This window comes from Neomonachus schauinslandi, chromosome 10 (genome assembly GCF_002201575.2).
Source record: "Neomonachus schauinslandi chromosome 10, ASM220157v2, whole genome shotgun sequence".
In the NCBI taxonomy this organism is placed as follows: Eukaryota; Metazoa; Chordata; class Mammalia; order Carnivora; family Phocidae; genus Neomonachus; species Neomonachus schauinslandi.
The window spans coordinates 86,594,000-86,616,052 of record NC_058412.1 but is presented as its reverse complement, the minus strand read 5'-3'; the positions used below and the strand labels follow the sequence as shown (position 1 = coordinate 86,616,052).

General features: G+C 36.4%; 1 protein-coding gene across 1 annotated transcript in view; it reads right to left on the bottom strand.

Moving 5' to 3' along the window:
- Positions 1–22,053, bottom strand: part of CCDC138 (coiled-coil domain containing 138) — a 186,003-nt gene that overhangs the window by 159,623 nt on the left and 4,327 nt on the right. Inside the window, exons 4-6 of the mRNA XM_044919023.1 lie at positions 20,627–20,754; positions 17,123–17,307; positions 10,496–10,654 (exon numbers count right to left, since the gene is read on the bottom strand). Coding sequence (XP_044774958.1) covers positions 10,496–10,654; positions 17,123–17,307; positions 20,627–20,754 — 472 coding nt within the window. The remainder of the gene's footprint in view (positions 1–10,495; positions 10,655–17,122; positions 17,308–20,626; positions 20,755–22,053) is intronic.

Sequence of the window (22,053 nt, the reverse complement as noted above, 5' to 3'; positions counted from 1 at the left end):
TATAGGTACCATTAAAATAAGGCTGTTATCTTTACACTTAGTAAGAATAACAGACAAATCTCAAGAGAAAAAAATTCAAGAATAAATCAAGGAGGAAAACCTCTTGAGAATCCAAGCATTTCTTTTTCTGCCCTTTCTAAAAATCCAATCATGTGAAAACATTAGCTTCATGTAATTTTATTATTACATTAAATGATTCTTTAAATAACTTAGTATATAGTCACAAATACGGTTATTTCAAACATTAGGTTAATATTCTCTTTCTCCAAATTTTTCCAAATCCAAAGATACTAAAAATATAGGATATGAGTCCCATTTCCAGAATGGCAAAATAAGCCCACTACACTCTAGTTCTGTTACTGATTACAACTAAAAATCTTAGACTAAACACAAAAAGTGACTACCCTAAGGACTGTAAAAAGTAAACAGAAACAGGGAGTTGTAAAAAGGAGTGAAAATGTGGAGAAGCAACCCTCAAGAGGGCGAAGTTTCCAGGGTTTCTGTTTTTTCTTTTCTCTAGTAGTCTTGCCCCAACACAGGCCTCTGGCTACTTAAGTGCAGCTGAAGTACAGGCTGCTAAAACTCTGAGAGAAACTCCACCTTTCCACCCAGGGAAGCTAGGAAAACGGCCACTGTGAGCCAAGGAATGTGGGGAGTATCTCAGAGAAGAGAGAATAGACTCAGAAAGAACATGTTTTCATTCTGGTGTACATAAACTCGTAGAAATCTGGCTAAACCCTAAGCCGCCTAACCACAAAAGCAGCAGAGCAAACATGGAGAGATCAGAGCTCAGTTTAAAAATACTACCCAAGTCTCAGACTAACCCCCAAATTCTGTGAGCATGGGAAAGACACAGAGCACCATAATACAGGTCTTGAGAACTGAACTAAGATCATGTCACACTGCCTGAGTATCAGACTAACCTAAGTGGCACATGCACAAGACATCTATGAAGCAACATCATAAAAGCTCTGAAAACTGAACTGAGGTGAGAAAGAATTTTGGCCTATACCTAATTAGGATGGAGTAGGGAAAATGGAGTATGAAGATCCTGAGCTCACCTCTTCCTGTGAACACACCAAGGCTGCAACTAATAGAGAAAACCCCCTCTGAGAATAACCTGAAGGCTAGCAGAACAGCTCTTCCACAGGTAAAGATACAAAGAAACAGGGACATTAAGAAGGATGGGAGAGGCAGAAATACAATCTGGTCAGGAAACAAACCCTGGCACAGCAACCCACAAGCAGGAGGGATAGCACAGATATGGAGGTTCTAAGGAGTGTTGGGGTTCAAGCCCCATATGAGGCACACTCCCACCCTTGCCCTGGGGATCTGCACTAGGAAGAGAAGTCCCCATAACATCTGGCTTTGAAAATCAGCAGGGCATAAATCCAGGAGCATTGAAAAATTCGTATGACTTAATTCCTGGAGAGCTGCAAGCTAGTAAGAAACCAAAACTCCACACTGAAAGGGTCTGTACACAATCTCACTCACTTGAAGACCCACCATACAGGCAGCAGTGTGAAAAGTGCCTGCACCATATATAAGGGATATCTACTAATTTTAGCATGTGTGCCAGAGAAGCAGGGATCTACAGGAAATTTCTCTAGGAGAAAAAGCCATGGGATGCCATTTTGGGGCCCTCCTTCAGCCTAGCTGTTCCAATGCCAGTGGGTGCCAGTTTTAACACTCTCCATCTACCTTGCTAGCACTGCTCACCTCACTCTGGCATTCCCCTGCAGATCCACCCCACCCTTCCCACCTAACCAAGCAGGCAACTCTCCTGACCCACTACACCTGGCAGGCAATCTCAGCAGCACCCACCCTGACACACCTAGTGGGCATCCTTAGTCAGGATGGGCAACCGTTCAAAGGAACTTTTGTCCCAGGGAGGGGGAGCCAGCGTCATAAGTCACCCCCACAGGCAGCAGTCATAGGAGGGACTCTCAGCCAGCATGCTGACCAGCCCCAACCACCAATGCACCTGCAGTAGTCATGGCCAGGCACTATAGCCAGATGCTGGCCCAGGGCACAGTCCCGTTCTCAACTGTACCAGCAGGAATTGTACCCCAATCACAAGTGGAGGACACACACAGGGGACAGCCCTGGAGTACCTGGATTTGGTGACCAGGGGATTGTACTTCTGGGCCCCACATATCACCTTCTACTGAAGGCCCATACTTTCAATGCAAGGAGACGTAACTGTTTTACCTAATACACAAAAACAGAGAGTCAGACAAAATGAGAAGACAGAGGAATATGTTATGAACAAAAGAACGAGAAAAAAAATCTCAGGAAAAGAACTAAATGAAACAGAGATAAACAATCGACCTGATAAAGAATTCAAAGTAATGGTCATAAAGTTATTCTACTTTGGGGAGAAAAATGGATGAATTCAGTGAGAACCTCAACAGAGACAGAAAATATAAAAAAAGAACCAATAAAGGATGAAGAATATAATAACTGAACTAAAAAATACACTAAAGATAATCAACAGCAGATTAGAGGATGCAGAAGAACAGAGATCAGCAATCTGGAAGACAGGGTAGTGGAAATCATCCAAATTAAACAGCAAAGAATATGAAAATAGATTAAGGGACCTCTAGAACAACATCAGGTATATTAACAACTGCATTATAAGAGTACATAAGGAGAAGAGAGAAAGAAATAGGTAGAAAAATTATTTGAAGAACCGTTAAAAACTACTCTAACCTGGAGAAGGAAACAGACATCCAGGTCCAGGAAGTACAGAGAGCCCCAAACAAGATGAACCCAAAGAGGTCCATAGGAAGAATCATAATAATTAAAATATCAAAAATTAAAGTTAAAAAGATAATCTTAAAAGAAGCAAGAAAAAAGCAACTAGTTACATGAAAGGGAACCCTTAAGGGCACCTAAGTGGCTCAGTCGGTTGGGCATCCGACTCTTGATTTCAGCCCAGGTCATGAATTCAGGGTCATGGGATCAAGCCCCATGTTGGGCTCTGGACTCAGCAGGGAGTCTGCTTGAGATTCTCTCTTCCTCTCCCTGTGCTCCTCCCCCAAAGCATGTGCGTGCACATTCTCTCTTAAATAAATAAATAAGAAAGGGAACACTTATAAGATTATCAGTTGATTTTTCACAGGCTGGAAGGGAGTGGCATGACATATTCAAAGTGCTTAAATTAAAAAAACCTTCATGGTTGTAAACAAGAATACCCTACCCCACAAGGTTATTACTAAGATTATTATAAGACTATTACTCAGAACTGAAGAAGAGATAGGGTTTCCAAAACAAACAAAAGTTAAAGGAGTTCATCACCACTAAACAAACCCCACAAGAAATGTTAAAGGAATTTCCTTAAATGGAAATAAAGGAGCCCTAACTAGAAGTAAAAAAAAATTATTAAAACATTTCACTGGAAAAAGTAAACATATAGGGGCGCCTGGGTGGCTCAGTTGGTTAAGCGACTGCCTTCGGCTCAGGTCATGATCCTGGAGTCCCGGGATTGAGTCCCGCATCGGGCTCCCTGCTCGGCGAGGAGCCTGCTTCTCTCTCTGACCCTCCCCCCTCTCATGTACTCTCTCTCATTCTCGCTCTCTCAAATAAATAAATAAAATCTTTAAAAAAAAAAAAAAAAAGTAAACATATAATAAAGGTAGTGTATCAGTTATAAAGCTAGTATGAAGGTAAAAAACAAAAGTATTAAAATCAACTATAGTTATGGGCGCCTGGGTGGTTCAGTTGGTTAAGCGACTGCCTTCGGCTCAGGTCATGATCCTGGAGTCCCGGGATCGAGTCCCGCATCGGGCTCCTTGCTCAGCGAGGAGTCTGCTTCTCCCTCTGACCCTCCCCACCTCATGCTTTCTCTCTCTCTCAAATAAGTAAATAAAATCTTAAAAAATAAATAAATAAATAAATAAAATAAAATCAACTATAGTTATAATATTTAGTTAAAGGATACACAAAATTAAAATGTCAAATACATAAAATGTGGATGGGAGGGAGTAAAATGTATTACTTTTAGAATGTGTTCAAATCTAAGTGACTATCAATTTAAAATAGAGTGCTATATACATAGGGTGTTATATTTGAACCTCATGTTAACTACCAACCAAAAACCTGTAACAGATATACAAAAAATAAAGAGAAAGGAAGCCAAATATAACACTAAGGAAAGCTATCCAACTACAAAGGAAGAGAACAAGAGAATAAAGGTAGAGAGAAACACTATAAAAACAAACAGAAAACAACAAAATTGCAATAAGTACATACCTGTAAATGAACTCAATGCTCCAACAAAAAGACAAGGTGAGTGAATGGATTAAAAAATAAAACCCAGTCAAGAGACTAACATCAGACCTAAAGACACGTACAGACAAAGTGAAGAGATGTAAAAAGATATTCCATATGAATGGAAATGAAAAAAAAAAAGCTGGGGTAGTAATACTTACATCAGACAAAACAGACTTTAAAATAAAGACTGTAACAGACAAAAAAGGGCACTACATAGTGATAAAGGGATCAATCCAACTCGAGGAAATAACAATTATAAATACCTATTCCCCCAACATAGGAGTACCTAAAGACATTAAGGGAAATTGATGGAAATATAATAACAGCTGGGGACTTTGTCACCCCACTTACATCAATGGATAGATCATCGAGACAGAACGTCAGAAAGAAAACTTGATTCTGAACAACACATTAGATCAGATGGACTTAACAGATATATACAGAGCACTCTATCCAAAAACAGCAGAATACACATTCTTTTCAAGTGCACATGGAAACATACTTTTCCAAACATAGTGGCATGAAACTGGAGATCAATTACAAGAAAAATGGAAAAACACAAACACATGAAGGTTTAACAACATATTACTAAATAACCAGTGGATCAACAAAGAAACAGAGGAAATCAAAAAATACCTGAGACAAACGAATATGGAAACACATCATTCCAAAATCTTTGGGACACAGCAAAAGAAGTTTTAAGAGGGAGATTTACAGTATTACAGGCCGACCTCAAGAAACAAGAAAAATCTCAAACAATCTAACCTCACACCTAAAGGAACTAGAAAAAGAACAACAAACAAAGCCCAAGGTCACAGAAGGAAAGATCAAATAAATATCAGAGCAGAAACAAATGAAACAGACTTTAAAAACCGGTAGAAAATAGAATTAGAATAGAAAAAATGAACAAAATTATGAGGTTATTTAAAAAGAACAAAAACCTACAGCCAGGTACACCAAGAAAAAAAGAGAGGACTCAAAAAAATAAAGTCCGAAATTAAAGAGAAGTTTCAACTGACACAACAGAAATACAAAGACTCATAAGAGACTATTATTAAAAATTATATGCTAAAAACTTGTATGACCTAGAAGAAATGGATAAATTCCTAGAAACATACACTCTTCCAAGATTGAATCAGGAAGAAATAGAAAATCTGAACAGATCAATTACTAGAAATGAAACTGAATTAGTAATCAAAAAATGCCCAATAAACAGATGTCTTCACAGGTGAATTCTATCAAACATTCAAAGAAGAGTTCATACCTATCCTTCTCCCAACTATTACAAAATTATTTAAGAGGAAGGACAAACGGGGCACCTGAGTGGCTCAGTTGGTTAAACGACTGCCTTTGGCTCAGGGCATGATCCTGGAGTCCTGGGATCAAGTCCCACATCGGGCTCCCTGCTCAGCGGGAGTCTGCTTCTTCCACTGACACTCCCCCCTCTCATGCTCTCTCTGTCTCATTCTTTCTCTCTCAAATAAATAAAATCTTTAAAAAAAAAAAAAAAAGAGGAAGGACAAATTCATTCTGTGAGGTGAGGCCAGCATGACCCTGATATATTCCAGGGATGCAAGAATGGTTCAATATTCGCAAATCAATGTGATATGGCACATTAACAAAATGAAGGATAAAAATCATATGACCATCTCAACAGATGCAGAAAAAACATTTGTCAAAAGGCAACATCCATTCATGATTAAAACTATTAACAACGTGAGTATAGAGGGCACATACTTCAACATAATAAAGGCCATATATGAGAAAGCTACAGCTAACATCATACTCAATGGTGAAATGTTGAAAGCTTTTATTCTAAGATTAGAAACAAGACTAGAATGCCTACTTTCACCACTTTTATTCAACATAGCATTGGAAGACCTAACCAAAGCAATTAGAGAGGAAAAAGAAAAGGCATCCAAGTTGGGAAGGAAGAAGTAAAACTTGTCACTATTTGCAAATGACAACATATTATGTATAGTCAACCCTAAAGAATTCACCAAAAACTATTAGAACTAATATGTGAATTCAGTAAAGTTGCAGAATACAAAATTAATATACAGAAATCAGTTGTTTCTATACTAATACCAAAGTAGCAGAAAGAGAAATTAAGAAAACAATCTCATTTACAATTGCATCAAAACCAATAAAAATACCTAGGAAGTAATTTAACTACAGAGGTGAAACACCTGTATTCTGAAAACTATAAGGCATTAATGAAAGAAATTGAAGATGTCACAAATAAATGGGAAGATATACCATGCTCATGGATTAGAACAAATAATACTGTTAAAATTTCCATACTACCTGAAGTAATCTACAGATTCAATGCAATCCTTACCAAAAATGCCAACAGCATTTTTCACTTAATTAGAACAAAGAATACTAAAATTTGTTTGAACCACAAAAGACCCCAAATAGCCAAAGCAACCTTGGGAAAGAAGAACAAACCTGGAGGTATCATACTCCCAGATTTCCAACTTAACCACAAAGCTATAGTTATCAAAACAGTATAGTGCTGGCACAAAAACTAACGTGGAGATCAACAGAACAGAACAGAACAGAGAGCCTAGAAATAAACTCATGCTTATATGGTAAAGTCATCTACTACAAAGGGGGAAACATTATACAATGGGGAAAAGACAGTCTCTTTAATAAATGGTGCTGGAAAAACTGAACAGCTACATACTAAAGAAACTGGACCACTTTCTCATACTATATACAAAAATAAACTCAGAATGAATTAAAGACCTAAATCTAAGACCTGAAACCAAAAAACTCCTAAAATAAAACAATGGTAATAAACTCCTGGACATCAGTCTTAGAAATATATTTTTGGACTGTCTCTTCAGGCAAGGACAACAAAAACAAAAATAAACAATTGGAGAAAAAAACCACAATTCGATCTACATCAAACTAAAAAGTTTTTGCACAGTGAAGGAAACCATCAATAAAGCAAAAAAGCAGCCTACTGAATAGGAGAAAATATTTGCAAATGATATATCCAAAATATATTTGGATACTAGTTAATATTCAAAATATATAAAGAACTCATACAACTCAACAACAAAATAAAGAATCCAATTAAAAAATGGGAAAAAAAAAAAAAAAAAAAAGCCTGGGGAAAGTACCTTGGACAGCAGCAGAGAGCACACAAACCAAAGAAGCAAGCAAATTGAGAAACTAGAAGTAGATCCTAGCAAGCATTCCTTCCCTATGTGGCTAACATAGTTCAAGAGAAAAAACACAGGCCCCAAAGAGTTCAATCTGAACCCAAAATTACAGCAAGTGAGGAAGATCCCAACTTTGAAGATAACCCTGAAGTGCCTCCATTGATTTGAAACATCAGGCTGCATCGATGGACCCACCAGACCCAGTTCTGTTCATTGCAGAGTGTGTGCAGACCATTTATGGTAAACACAGAGTTATTTATCAACGTTACTACTCCAGTGTTTTAGCTTCTACTTTACACAGTAATATTCTTAAACTAGTTTAAAATTCAAATGTACACCTTAAAATGCTATAACTCATTTGTCTATAATAAAATGCTTCTAGTGCAAAAAAAAAAAAAAGGGAAGTGGACCTGAACAGATATTTTTCCAAGGAAGATATACTGATGGCCAAAAGGTACATGAAAAATTGCTCAACTTCACTAATCATCAGGGAAATGCAAATCAAAACCACGAGATATCACCTTACAACAGTCAGAATGGCTTGTATCAAAAACACAAGAAATAACAAGTGTTGGCAAGGATGTGGAGAAAGGGAAACCTCATGCACTGTTGGTGGGAATATAAATCGGTGCAGTCACTCTGGGAAACACACGGAGGTTTCTCAAAAAATTAAAAATAGATCTACCATATGATCCTGCAACTCCACTTCTGGGCATTTACCTAAAGAAAATGAAAACACGAATTCCAAAAGATATATGCACACCTATGTTCACTGTAGCATTATTTACAACACCCAAGATATGGAGGAAACCTAGGTGTTCACTGATAGATAAATGGATAAAGATGTGGTACAAATACACAGTGAAATATTACTCAGATGTAAAAGAGAATGAAATTTTGCCATCTGTGACAACATGAAGGAACATTGAGGGTATTATGCTAAGTGAAATAATTCAGAGAAAGACAATCACTGCTGACTTCACTTTTACATGAAATCTAAAAACAAAACAAATGAACAAACAAAACAGAGACTCATAAAAGAAAGAACTGGTGTGGCTGCCACCATGGGAGGGAGGTGGGCGGTGGTGGGCAAAACGGGTGAAGGTGGTCAAAAGGTACAAATTTCCAGTTAAAAAAAAAGTCAGGGATGTAAAGTATAGCATAGAGAATATAGTCAATAATACTGTAACAGCATTATACAGTGACAGATGGTAACTAATTTAACATGGTGAGCATTTCATAATGCATATAAATGTCAAATCACTATGTTGTACATCTGAAACTAACATAATGTATGTCAACTATACTTTAATTTATAAATAAACAACTCAACTGGGCTGACTACTTAAAAAAATAAACAGTCTCCAGAGGCTTATAACCAGATCCAGAATCTGTACAATATCCAAAAGGTCCCAAATACAATCCAAAAGTCACTGAATATATAAAGAACCAGAAAAATGTGACTTAAGTCTCAAGAGAAATGCCAATCCTTACATGACCCAGATGCTGAATTTTTACGTTATGTTCCCTGAGGTAAATACAAATGAATGCAAATGGAAAGATAAAAATTCTCATAAGGAAAATTAAACATAATTTTTAAAAGAACATAATTAGCAATTTTAGAACATTAAAATACCAGAAATAAAAAATTCACTAGATGATCCCAGTAGCAACATGGAAATGAAAGAAGAAACAATGAACTTAATGGTAGATAATAGACATTATCAAATCTGAAGAACACAGAAGAAACAGATGAGGAAAAAGGAGCAAAGCCTCAGCAGTCTGTGGTATAACAGCAAAAGACCTAACATATAAATCACTGGAGACACAGGAGGAGAAAGCATTGAAACATAAAAAATAAGAAGAAATACTGGTTGAAAACGTCCCAAATTTGGTGAAAGACATTAATTTACAAAGCCAAGATGTTCAGTGAACCCCAAACAGGATAAACTCAAAGAAAAGCATGTGGAGATACCTCATAATTAAATGGCTGCTGAAAACCAGACAAAAAAAAAAAAATCATGATTCTATTTACATGACATTCTGGGAAAAGGCAGAAGTACAGGGACAGAAAATAGGTCAGTGGTTACTAGCAGGGTGTGGGGGTACTAGGGGCAGGGAGGGATAACTACAAAGGAGTATAAGGTAATTTTTGGGGTGCTAAAATTATTCTTTATTGGGATTATGGTGGTGATTATAAGACTATATGCATTTTTCAAAACAGAATGAAATTTACTCTATTTAAGTTACACATATAGTAATGTATCTGTTGATATGAAACAAAGTATACCCTACCACCTAGATAATGTCCTTGATAAAAATATTCAACCTGAAAAAATCCTTAGGAAACAATCAAGCAAATCCAGAACATGACATACTCCATAAAACTGCTGGCCTGGAATCTTCAAAGAAAAGTCTCACAAAAAATGGTTGACTGCACTAGATAAAAAGATACAAATATCAAGTATAATGCATGAATTCTATCTAGTTACTTGATCAGAAAATAAAACAAGCAATAAAAGATTTCAGGACAATGGGGCACCTGGGTGTCTCAGTCGGTTAAGAATCTGACTCTCAGTTTCACCTCAATCGCTATGGCAGGCTCCATGCTCAGCGGGGAGTCAGCTTGAGAGTCTCTGCCTCTCCTGCTCACACTTGGCACGCACACTTTCTCTCTCTCAAATAAATAAATAAAATCTTAAAAAAAAAATCTTAAGACCCAGTTGGGAAAGTGAATGCAGACAGTATATTAAGTTAAATTATTCAATTAGCATTAATTTCCTAATATGATAACGATGTGGCAAATATCCTTATGCTTAGGAGACACAAAGTCCTAAAATTAAGCACTGATAATACTAAAGAAGTATTTAGGGGTGCTGAGTCATGATTTTTGCAAGTTAGTTTCAAATGGTCCAGGTAAAACTATGTGGGGGGAAGGGGGAGTAGAGAAGAAATTAAGCAAATGTGGCAAAATGCTAATTACTAGTGAATCTAAATTAAGAAAAACAGAAATCACATTACTCTGAAATCAAAAGCTATATAGTTACCTCCTTTATAATCTGAAATCTTGTAAGAACCTCTTCTTCAACACCTTTAATTTTACTCAAAGCAGTTTCATGTCTGAAAAGTAGTTGTTCTCTTTCAACTAAAAAACATTCCCGCTTTTGAAGTTCTTCAGCAAACTCCTGTTGTGCTGCAGTTTCACACTGTATTAAAATGTCAGATTCAAGTGTTTTTAGAAAATACATTCACAAATTCTACAAATTACGTTTTATTTACTGAGGTTTTAGCTTAATCAAATGGTGTTTAGGACTACATGTGTGTAAGTAAAATCTGGATTACAGTAACAGCTAGACTACCACAGCAAGTAAGCTTGCACAGAAATTCTATCTTGTTGCAAAATGACGTGACACCATAGTGAGATTCCACTATGAGGACTCTAGAGAATTTGGGGTCCAAAATGCATCTGTACTATGTGGAATAATCCCCTATCCAGCTTCAATTCCATGCTCCACTTCAACTTCACCGTCTGTTCTTTTCCCTATACTCTCCACCCCCTCCCCTCCCCGTCCTTCACTTGGGCTAAAAGACCCCAGCCCTGCATTATTAGCACTAACCCCAATGCCACACTGCTCGATACCAATGGAGAAAACACACCAGAAAAAGTTGTACTATTGTAAATTCAGGGAACCTCTACCAGATTCTCAATGCAGTCCAGAAAGTGTTTTTTATTTTCATGGTTCGTTCTCTGTCTCCTACTCTCCACAGTGCCTATATTTCAAACCTTCTCCATTCTTTATTTTGAACACCTCACCTCCTACATGATTCTGTGCAGACAGCCTCGGTCTCTAACTTCACAGGAAAAATAGAAGACAGCAGAAGGAAACACCAACCTCCTGCCCTCAAGACACACAGGTCTCTCCTTCCCCCCCATTACAAAGGCAGACTCAGGATCTCATTGCCTTCTGCCTTCTTTGGACACTGCTGTGCTGAAATCCCTCTAATATTTTTAAAATCTCCAATCTCATCTGAAATGGAGTTGCTCTTGACCACACCCACTAAGTGCCTCCCTTTCACAAAATTCTTTAACACTTTGTCTACACCTGCTGAGCCCTCTTTATTTCCCAATCACTCCTCAATTTACTTCAATCTGGCCTCCGCCAGCATCCCCCTACTACATCTGAAGGTCACTTTCAGTCCTAATTTTATTGAGTCTCTCAACAGCATTTTATACGATAGGCCCTTTCTTCCAATTTAAAATAATCTTTCTTTGGACTCCATGACACCACATTCTCTTGGTTTTCCACCTCACTCTCTGGCCACATTTTCTCAACATCCTTTGCGGGCTCTGCTTCCTTTACTGTCATTTAACTACTAATGTTCCTCAGGATTTGGGCTTAAGTCACTTCCCTTCACATCTTCTCATTCTCTCTGCTTACTTCCCTCCACTCAATGGCTAAATTACCGTGTATATGCTAACTGATCCCAACCTACAATTGCTCAGCTCTTTCTCCTAAGCTCCAAACTCAAGTCCAAACTTCCTACTGAATATCCTCACCTGTATGCTTTCAGCTAGCACAAAATAAACATGTCCAAACTGAATTCAACTAGCCATCAGGGACATGCAAGTCAAAACCACAATGAGGTGTCACTTCACACCCACTAGGATGGCAAGAATCAAAAAGACAGACAACAAATGTTGTCAATGACGTGAAGGAACTGGAACCCTCGTACGTTATTGGTGAGAATGTAAAATGGTGCAGTCATATTGGAAAACGGTCTTAAAAATTCCTCAAAGTTAAACAAAGAGCTACCATAAGACCCAGCAATTCCACTCCTTCATATACACCAAAAAGAAATGAAAGTACATATCCAAACAAAACTTAAACATGAGTGTTCATAGCATTAGTCATAATAGCCAAAAAGTGGAAACCCACATGTCCATCAACTGATGGAAAAAAAGGAAAATGTGGTATATCTATATAATGGATTATTCAGTTATAAAAAGGAATAAAATTCTGATACATGCTGCAACATGGATGAACCTTGAAAATATCATGCTAAGTGAGAGAAGCCAGACACTTCACACACACTACGTATGATTCCATTTATATGAAAAGTCCAGAATAAGCTAATCTATAGCCAGAAAATAGACTGATAGTTGCCTAGGGCTGAGGGGAGATAGGTGGGGTGGGAGGTTAATGAGGAGAGATATCTAATAAGTAGGGGGTTTCTTATTGGGATAATGAAAATACTCTAAAATTGGTTGTGATGATGGTAGCATAACTCTTCAAATATTCTAAAAATAACTGTACACTTTAAAAAAATTAAAAAGAGGCCCTTCCAACATTGATGACACAGCAAAAAGATGGCTGTCTATGAACCAGAAAGTGGGCTTCCAATAGACAATGAATCTGCCAGAGCCTTGATCTTGCACTTCCTAGTTCTGGAACTATATGATGCAGGTTCACTATCTCCTTCAGTGCTCAGCAGGCCACTGTGAAGATACATCACATTTTCCCTTTTTTGGAGATGGCTCAAGATGTATGGAAGTGTTGAATCACTATATTGTACACCTGAAACTAATATAACACTATGTTAACTAGCTGGAATTAAAAGAAAAACCTAAAAAAAAAGAAAAGATTCAGTAGACCTTTCTTCTGACCATCATTTCTGAATGTGGAAGCTTTTTGTATGGGACCTAGCCTCTACTCTGAAAAAGGAGCAAGACACCTGCCTTCACCCATCTCAGTGCCAGCAGTTCCTGAGGCAGATATACACAGCCTTGAAAGAAATGAATTCTAATGCAATCATTAACAGATTCCCCACCACTGGTCAACTGTTAACAAAAACTTGCTGGAATTCTCTTATCTCAGCATAAGATGAAAGCCAGAAAGTTCTACTATCATGCTTATATTGTTTAACAAAGAACCCTAGAATTCTAGAGAATTGAAACTTAACTCCTGGACACAGGGTTGTCATCTCATATACTTTCAACATTCAGATTTGATATAACAGAAACTGGTCTGTTTGCTCAAAGTCTTGGGTATGCACCTATAGATTACTATCCTGGTTCGCTTAAAAATATGATCTTATCATTACTGTCTAAACTCAGAATCATCTTAATGGATTTAACACTCAAAGGCAAAAAATGCAAACTACAACATCAGTGAGATAGCTATCATATTATGGGGGAAAGACAACTCCAGGATGTTGCTGATGGGAACGTAAATAGGCACGGTAACTTGGGACAATAATTTGGTAGCAACCTGCTACTACTACTTCTTACAGGTTAAGGACACTTAAACAGAACTGTTTGTAAAATATAAACTCCATCCTGTATATTTATATAGAAATAAATAAATAGGGATGCCTGGGTGGCTCAGTCAGTTAAGAGTCTGCTTTCAGCTCAGGTCATGATCCCAGGGTCCTGGGATCAAGCCCTGTATCAGACTCCCTGCTGAGGGACGCTGCTTCTCCCTCCCCCTCTGCCCTCCCACCCCTGTCATGCACTCTCTCTCTCTCAAATAAATAAATAAAATCCTAAAAAAAAAAAGAAAGAAAAAAATAGTGGTTTATTTAGAGGCAGTAAAAACGAATAAACTAGAACTACATTTTCCAAACATATAAATCTCAAAAATATAACAAAGAATGAAGCAAGGAAGTTGCAAAAAGAAATTCACAGTATGTCATTACTTATGTAACCTTTTAAAACATTCAAAACAATACATATATATGAATATATAAAAGTGTTAAAACAGGACATAATGGATCCACACTAATTTCAAGGGAGTGCTGAATCCTTGGGAAAAGGAAGAGGTTATGGGATGGAGGAAGGCTGTTTCAACTCTAATCGAAACATTTATTTCCTTTAAAAATATCAAACAGAATTATTAATAAAATGTTAGCATTATGCAATATGGGCAATGGCATGCAACTGTATACAGTTGATATTATAATATTACCTATGTTTTTCTGTATGTCATAAATATTTTATAAACTTTTAAAAACCAAATCACTGTTACCTAGAAAAATACTGCAAATGAAAAGATAATATTCATGATAAAGGAATTATTTCCTACACAAAAATTAAAGGTATAAATTTCAAAAAAAACAATCTTCTCCCTCCAGTTTTGTTCCCTATCTCAGCAAAAAGTAGAATCATTTATCCAACAGCCAAAAGAATAAACCTGCATTTCATCTTTGACTAAAACCCTACTGCACACCTCCCACATCAAAACAATCTCCAAGACCTACTGGATCCATCTTTTAAAAATGTTTAGAATCCATCCACTTCTCTTTATCCCTAAGGCCCTCATTCTAACCCAAGACACCATCACGATACCACATCTCTTCACACTCTGCCGTCTCTCTAGATCTCACTTACTGGTGACAGCTTTAAATATCTATATGTAAATGACTCCCAATTTAGATGCCCATCCAAGACGTATGTTCTAAACGCCAAGTTGATACATTTACTTACATGAGGTCTCCATTAAAGTCTCAAACCTAATCCATTCCAAACTAAAATCTTGATCTTTCTCCCCTATATTCATTCTTCCAAGTTGTACAAACCAGAAATGTGGAAATTATCCTAGATACCTATTCTCCCTATACCACATCGAACTCATCACACCAAGTTTAGCCCATTTTACCTCCAAAAGCAATCTCAAATCTATTCAATTCCACTTCTCTGCCACCCCCCAGTCCAACTTACCATCACCTCTCACCTGCACTATTACAGTAGGATATCCTATCCAGTCTCCCAACTTCCATACCTATGCCTCTCCAACCCACTGATTTAAGCATATATTAGATTGGGGCACCTGGGTGGCTCAGTCATTAAACTGGGTGGTTCAGTCTGCCTTCAGCTCAGGTCATGATCCCAGGGTCCTGGGATCGAGCCCCACATCAGGCTCCCTGCTCCACGGGAAGCCTGCTTTACCCTCTCCCACTCCCCCTCTGCTTGTGTTCCTGCTCTTGCGGTCTCTCTCTCTCTCTGTCAAATAATAAATAAATAAATAAATAAATAAATAAATAAAATCTTAAAAAAAAAAAGGGCATATATTAGATTAAGCAACTCCCCTGCTCTAAAAATCCTCATTTACTTACTACATTTTCCTTGAATGAATATATCATCATGCTTCTGGGGCTTCTCTAACTAGACCATCACAGTCTAGTAGGGCTAATCCCCTACTCTTCCTCCAGGGTATAAGTTAAATGATACTTTCTCAGAAAACCTTACCAATCTATCCTAATCAGGTTTCATATTATACCTGAATTATTCACTTAAATTTATAAAATTGTAACTATATGAGTACTCACAATTGACTCTAATAAGCTATGTGTGGCAAGAACCATATATATTTTATCTTCTATATATTCAACACTAAGCATGCAAAGGCATATTAACAAGTGTTCAAACATATGCTGAATGAATGAAATTGCAAAATTTGACAAAATGTATATACTTAATGATGACCAACACAATAGAAGACTAAAAAAAATTTTTTAAGTTAGATTTGACTACAGATTAAACAAGATTAATCCACTGGACTTCATTTTCAAAAAAATGTGTCTTTACTGTGTTTGCAGTAAATGATATATCTTTACAACTTTGCTTATTCTTTTTTATCTCATAAAGTATTAGCAAAGAAATCTTCCCAATGCACTATTACGCTGTCACTCATTTGCTTAAAAACCTGTTGTAGCCAGCCTGAGTGTTCTTTCCCCAGGCTGGTAAGTTCAGTCTGACAAATCACTCCTTTCCAAAGACCTCCCACCCCCAACTCTTGCCACCTGGAATGCCCTTCCACTCCTCTTCTCTTTAAATTTTACCTCAGTCAAGTACCAAGTTATGTCTCTTCCTGAACTGTTCTCCAGTGATTTTAGGCCAAAATAATCTTTTTCTGAAATGCTATGGTAATTATAATCTGAATTATTCAGACAAAATGAAGATATTGGAGGTTTTTTTAAGATACTGGTTTTTTAAAAACATTTATTTCCTTGTATACAAATATAGCAGAATTCCAACTAGAACAATTTTCGTCTGGAACTGGGTATTACACATACCTTTGCTCCCTTCTGTACTCTCACCTAGTGGACACTTGATAAATACATGAAGTACATCCTTTAGAAACAAAAAAATCCCGAAGAAGATAAAGACCAATGTTCTGAATCGAATTTTGGTGAGAATTGACAAGAGAACGTCTTACATATACGTATTTAAAACAATGAATGAGGAACACTACTTCAAAAAGCACACTTTAAGGGCACTTGGCTGGCTCACTTGGAGGAGAATGTGACTCAGGGTTGTGAGTTTCAGCCCCACGTTGGGCGTAGAGATTACTAAAAAAAACAAACCTAAAAAAAAAAAGTACACTTTACCAGCAGATTGTTTTATTTCTTAAGCAAGGATGGGATAGAAATAAACACAAAACACAAAACAGTCTGAAATCTAAGAAATATGCCTATACTTAAAAATACCATTTATTTTTTCCATCAGCTATAAATTTTTCCCTTCAATAATTGTAATAAATTTGTTTGTTCCCTTTTGACTTTATCTCGACATGCTTAGCTAAAATAATTAAAATGAAATACTCTGTATTCAAATTTTATATATGTTTAGTGCTTAGAACATAAATATATCTGAATTCTCAATTTTTAGTTCTTACCTGCAGTTTCTGATGTATTTGAAACAATTCCTCATAGATCTGATTAATCTGATGTGGAAGTATTCTCTGCTTCTTTGGTGCTTTAGATGTCGAACAGCTGACACGTCTCAGAGGGGAGTCACTTACATTACTACAACATTCAGTCCAATTTCTTGAATTTGATGTCACATTAGTTGGCTGGGCAACTGCTACAAAAGAAATTTAATTATAAATTATTACAGTTTTAAGTATTCTCAGCATACTCTTCAGGAAGAGTTACTTTAAATATGAATTAAAAGTATTGTAAAAAGTCTCCAGTATTAAACCTCCAGTATGGAGGTTCCTCAAAAAGTTAAAAATAGAACTACCCTATGACCCAGCAACTGCACTACTAGGTATTTATCCAAAGGATACAAAAACAGTGATTCGAAGGGACATATACACCTCAATGTTTATAGGAGCAATGTCCACAATAGCCAAAATGTGGAAAGAGCCCAGATGTCCATCTACAGATGTGGTATATAAAGAAGATGTGGTATATAAATACAGTGGAATATTACTCAGCCATCAAAAAGGATGAAATCTTGCCATTTGCAATGACATGGATGGAACTATAGGGTATTATGCTAAGCGAAATAAGCCAGTCAAAAACAAATACCATATGATTTCACTCATATGTGGAATTTAAGAAACAAAACAGATGAACATAGGGGAAGGAAAGGAAAAATAAAATAAGATAAAAACAGAGGGAGGCAAACCATAAGAGACCATAAGAGACTCTTAACTCTAGGTAACAAACTGAGGGTTGCTGGAGGGGATGTGGGTGAGGGAAAGGGATAATTAAGTGATGGGCATTAAGGAGGGCACTTGATGTAATGAGCACTGGGTGTTACAGGCAACCATGAAACTATTAATACACTATATGTTAACTAAATTGAATTTAAATAAAAAAAATTTTTTTTAAAGTCATCAGTATTATATGCAAAAACAATTACATAGCAAATGTGGTAAAATGTTAAAATTTAGAAAATCTGTGTGAAGGCCTTACAGAAATTCTCTATGCTCTTATGGCAATTTTTCCGTAAGTCTGAAATTATTTCAAAATGGATTTTAAAGATTTTTAGTTTTATTTATTTGACAGAGAGACAGTGAGAGAGGGAACACAAGCAGGGGGAGTAGGAGAGGGACAAGCAGGCTTCCCGCTGAGCAGGAGCCCAATGCGGGGCTCGATCCCAGGACCCTGGGATCACAACCTGAGCCGAAGGCAGACGCTTAACAACTGAGCCACCCAGGTGCCCCTCAAAATGGATTTAAAAGTGCATGAAAACACTCATGTATTAACTGCCTAGGCCAAGAAATAAATGTAAAGTTACCTCAGAAACCCCTGATTATATTCCCTTCTCTCCTCTAAACCAAATTAACCACTAACCCAAATATAGCATTAATCATTGCTTTATTTTTTAAAAGTTTTTAGTATCTGGGTAAAAAAAAAAAAATTAAGACCTCATTTTGCCTGGTTTTAAACCTTATATAATGTCTCTAATTTACATAATGATGTAATTATGTAATTTCTATAACCTCCTTTAAATATGTTCTTGTATTAATGACTGAATCAGGTTCACAAATCTTCACTACTTTATCCTATTTTGTATTTTTATAAGCCAACATTCTACTACAGGTGGGTATTTGAGCTCTTTGTCTACATAGGTGCTCCACAGTCTTGCATGTGGCTGCTGGTACACATGTTCAAGAGTTTCTCCAGGGTATATGACTAACAGCAACATTGTTGGATCATAAGGGACATGTGCAGGTTCAACTGTGCCAGTGATATCAAACTGCTTGCCAAAGTGGTTATATTAATTTACTCTCCCAAAAGCAATGGATGAGCAAGTTTCTCTTGCTTCACTTCTCTGCCAACACTGTACTGCCAGAATTTATTTTCTGTTAGTACTGGAAGTGGTTTTAACTTGCATTAGCCTTCCTGGGAATCCTAGCTTTAAGAAAGGGGTCTCCTATTGTATTCCCCATCTTGGACAGACCTTAGGGAGCCAAAATAAAAAATAACACAAATTTTTAACAAAGAAAAAAGTTTTAGGGCGCCTCGGTGGCTCAGTCTGTTAAGCAACAACTCTTGATTTCAGCATAGATCATGATCTCAGAGTAGTGAGATCAAGCCCCATGTGGGGCTCCGCACTCCACAGGGAGTCAACTTGGGATTCTTTTTCCCTCTCCCTCTGTTCCCCCTTCCCCAAATGTGCATGCAAGCGGGCGCACTCTCTAATAAACAAATAAATCTTAAAAAAAAAAAAAGTTTCACTTCACTCAGTTCAGCAAATCCCCTTAAAGTAAAAGTTTCATTTTTTAGAAGATTTTATTTATTTATTTTATTTATTTTAATTTATTGCATGCAGGAGGGGGAGGAGGGGCAGAGGGAGAGGGAGAAAGAATCCCAGGTGACTCCAGTGGAGCACAGAGCCTTATACTGGGCTTAATCTCAGGACCCTGAGATCACAACCCTAGCTGAAATTGAAAGTCAGATGCCCAACAGACTGAGCCACCCAGGTGCCCCTAAAGTGAAAGACACTTTCACTGCTTTGCTTGTCTCTCTAGGTTCCCATCTCACAATCCGTAGCTTAAATATTCCTTAATTATGTCAACTCTTAAATACATTCAACTTTTTTTTTTTTACATTATCCTGTATTTTCAATTGTTTTTCAGTGGGAAAATCCAACATGTAGCCAGAAACACAAGTCCAGGCAGAATTTCTTTTCACTTTCCTCAAATGCTGAGATGACTAGGAAAAGGATGAAGGAGAGTGGGAAGGGAGAAATGAGCGTGTGTTGTGTGCAGACAACATATGCCCAGAAGAGATGCACAAAGGCTATCAAAGGGGCAACACTGTTCTCAAAGTCTTGCAGCCAAGAGGAAGCCATTTCTGGTTGCCTCTTTCCTTGAAATGCTGACAAAACTATGACATGCAGCCACATGCACAGAAAGTTATTAAAGAAGTGCCTGAAGAAGCTATACCTTAAGTAATCTAGAGTACTGTCTTAAAATATTAAAGGATTACTCAAATCTACCACAGTATTTAGTGACTTGCTAAACAAATACTGATATGAAAAAATATGAAGAAATTATAAAAAGTATTCAATTGACTAACTTATTTTGATAATTTTGAGAGCATAGGAATACTACTGGAAAATAATGAAGTTTATTTTTCTCTTCTCCTTTAGTTAATAATAAGCACAGTTACTCTCTCATGGCTTACAAAAATGCAGAACACAGAAATACACAGACACATGAGGGCCAGTGTTATTAACTATGGGATAAGCTTTATGTGCTCTACTTGACAAAGCTACTTAAAAAAAAAAAGATTTTATTTTTAAATAATCTCTACACCCAATGTGGGGCTCAAACTTATAACCCTGAGATCAAGAGTCATGTGCTCTACCTACTGAGCCAGCCAGATGCCCTGAGACAAAGCATCTTTTTAAGTAACTATTCTAAAATGATTATCTCTTTTACCTTTTCCTATGTCTTTAAAAGACTGTTTGGTTATTTTGGAGGTACTAATTCTATGATCATTCTCAATTAACTCTTCTTTTTTTTCTCGTTGCTTCAAATCTTGAAAAGAATCCAGTTCATCATCTAGGCTTTAAAAAAAAAAAAACCTATCACAGCATTCTGGAAGTTTTCTATAGCATTTTAAAAAGATAAAACTGCTTTTCAAATATTAACAGCATAACAACTGAAAAAAAATTTAACAAGTAAACATTTTTGAAAATGGAAAATAAAATGTGAAAAGTAAGTCACTGATCCTAAAAAGTCACCACAGGTACCTTTCTATATAATCCAATGGGCTTAATTTAAAATGACATATACCTGTAGAACGCTCTACAACTGCCAAACTCTTTCTTTTGATTCCTAATACTTCTGTGAGGTAGATATAACAGGTCCTGTTAGTTATAATTTTAGCTAAAAGAACTAACATTTAACAGGAAGAAACTGAAACCTAAAGAATTTAAATAACTGACACATGACGTTAACTAGTAAAAGGTAAAGCAGAACTAGAATCTCAGGTGTTCTCTCCAAAAAGATGATCTCAAAGTTGAAATTTCTAGAGCAGTGCTGCTCAAAGGAATATAATTCAAGTCACATAAGGCAATTTAAAATTCTCTAGTAGCCGTATTAAAAACATAAAAACACAAAATTTTAACAATGTTAAATATTTTAACAATATTTAACCCAGTATATCTAAAAGATTATTTTAATATATAATCAGTATTAAAAAATTATTAAGATATTTTACATTCTTTTATCCATCTTTGAAATCCGGTGTATTATTTCTTACTTATATTTCACGTACTCAATAGCCTCCTGTGCCCTGTGGCTACTATGCTGGACAGCACTATAATTCCAGATTAGATCATAACTAGAGATTATGGAAAAAATTGCCTAATGTTACAAAAACTTTCATAGTTCAAAAGCTTCAAGTTATAACTTGAAATTATACCCAGATCATTTATAACAAAAAATGATAAAACTATTAGTTAAATATAAGAAAATAATTTCCAGAAATTCATAATTATCTCAAAATAACTTTTACTTTCCTTACTCTATATTCAATCTACCTCATGTCCAAATCTTAAATCCATATCAACAAAGCTACTTTGTGAATGCCAAATGAAATAGTATAACAATGATAATAGCACATTTGAATGCTTTTCTATGTATTAAGCACTGTTCTAAGTGCTTTACATGAATTAAATCATTTAAGTAGAAAATGAGGCAATTATATAAAAAACTCAAGCTCCCAAATATCAGTTACATGAATAATTTACACATATTTTTGGCACAGTTAGCTTTTCTTCTCCCCATGATTATCTCAACATTTCATTTTGTATATGTATACATCTTTATGGTTTAACATTATTCCAAAACATTTACCCTTC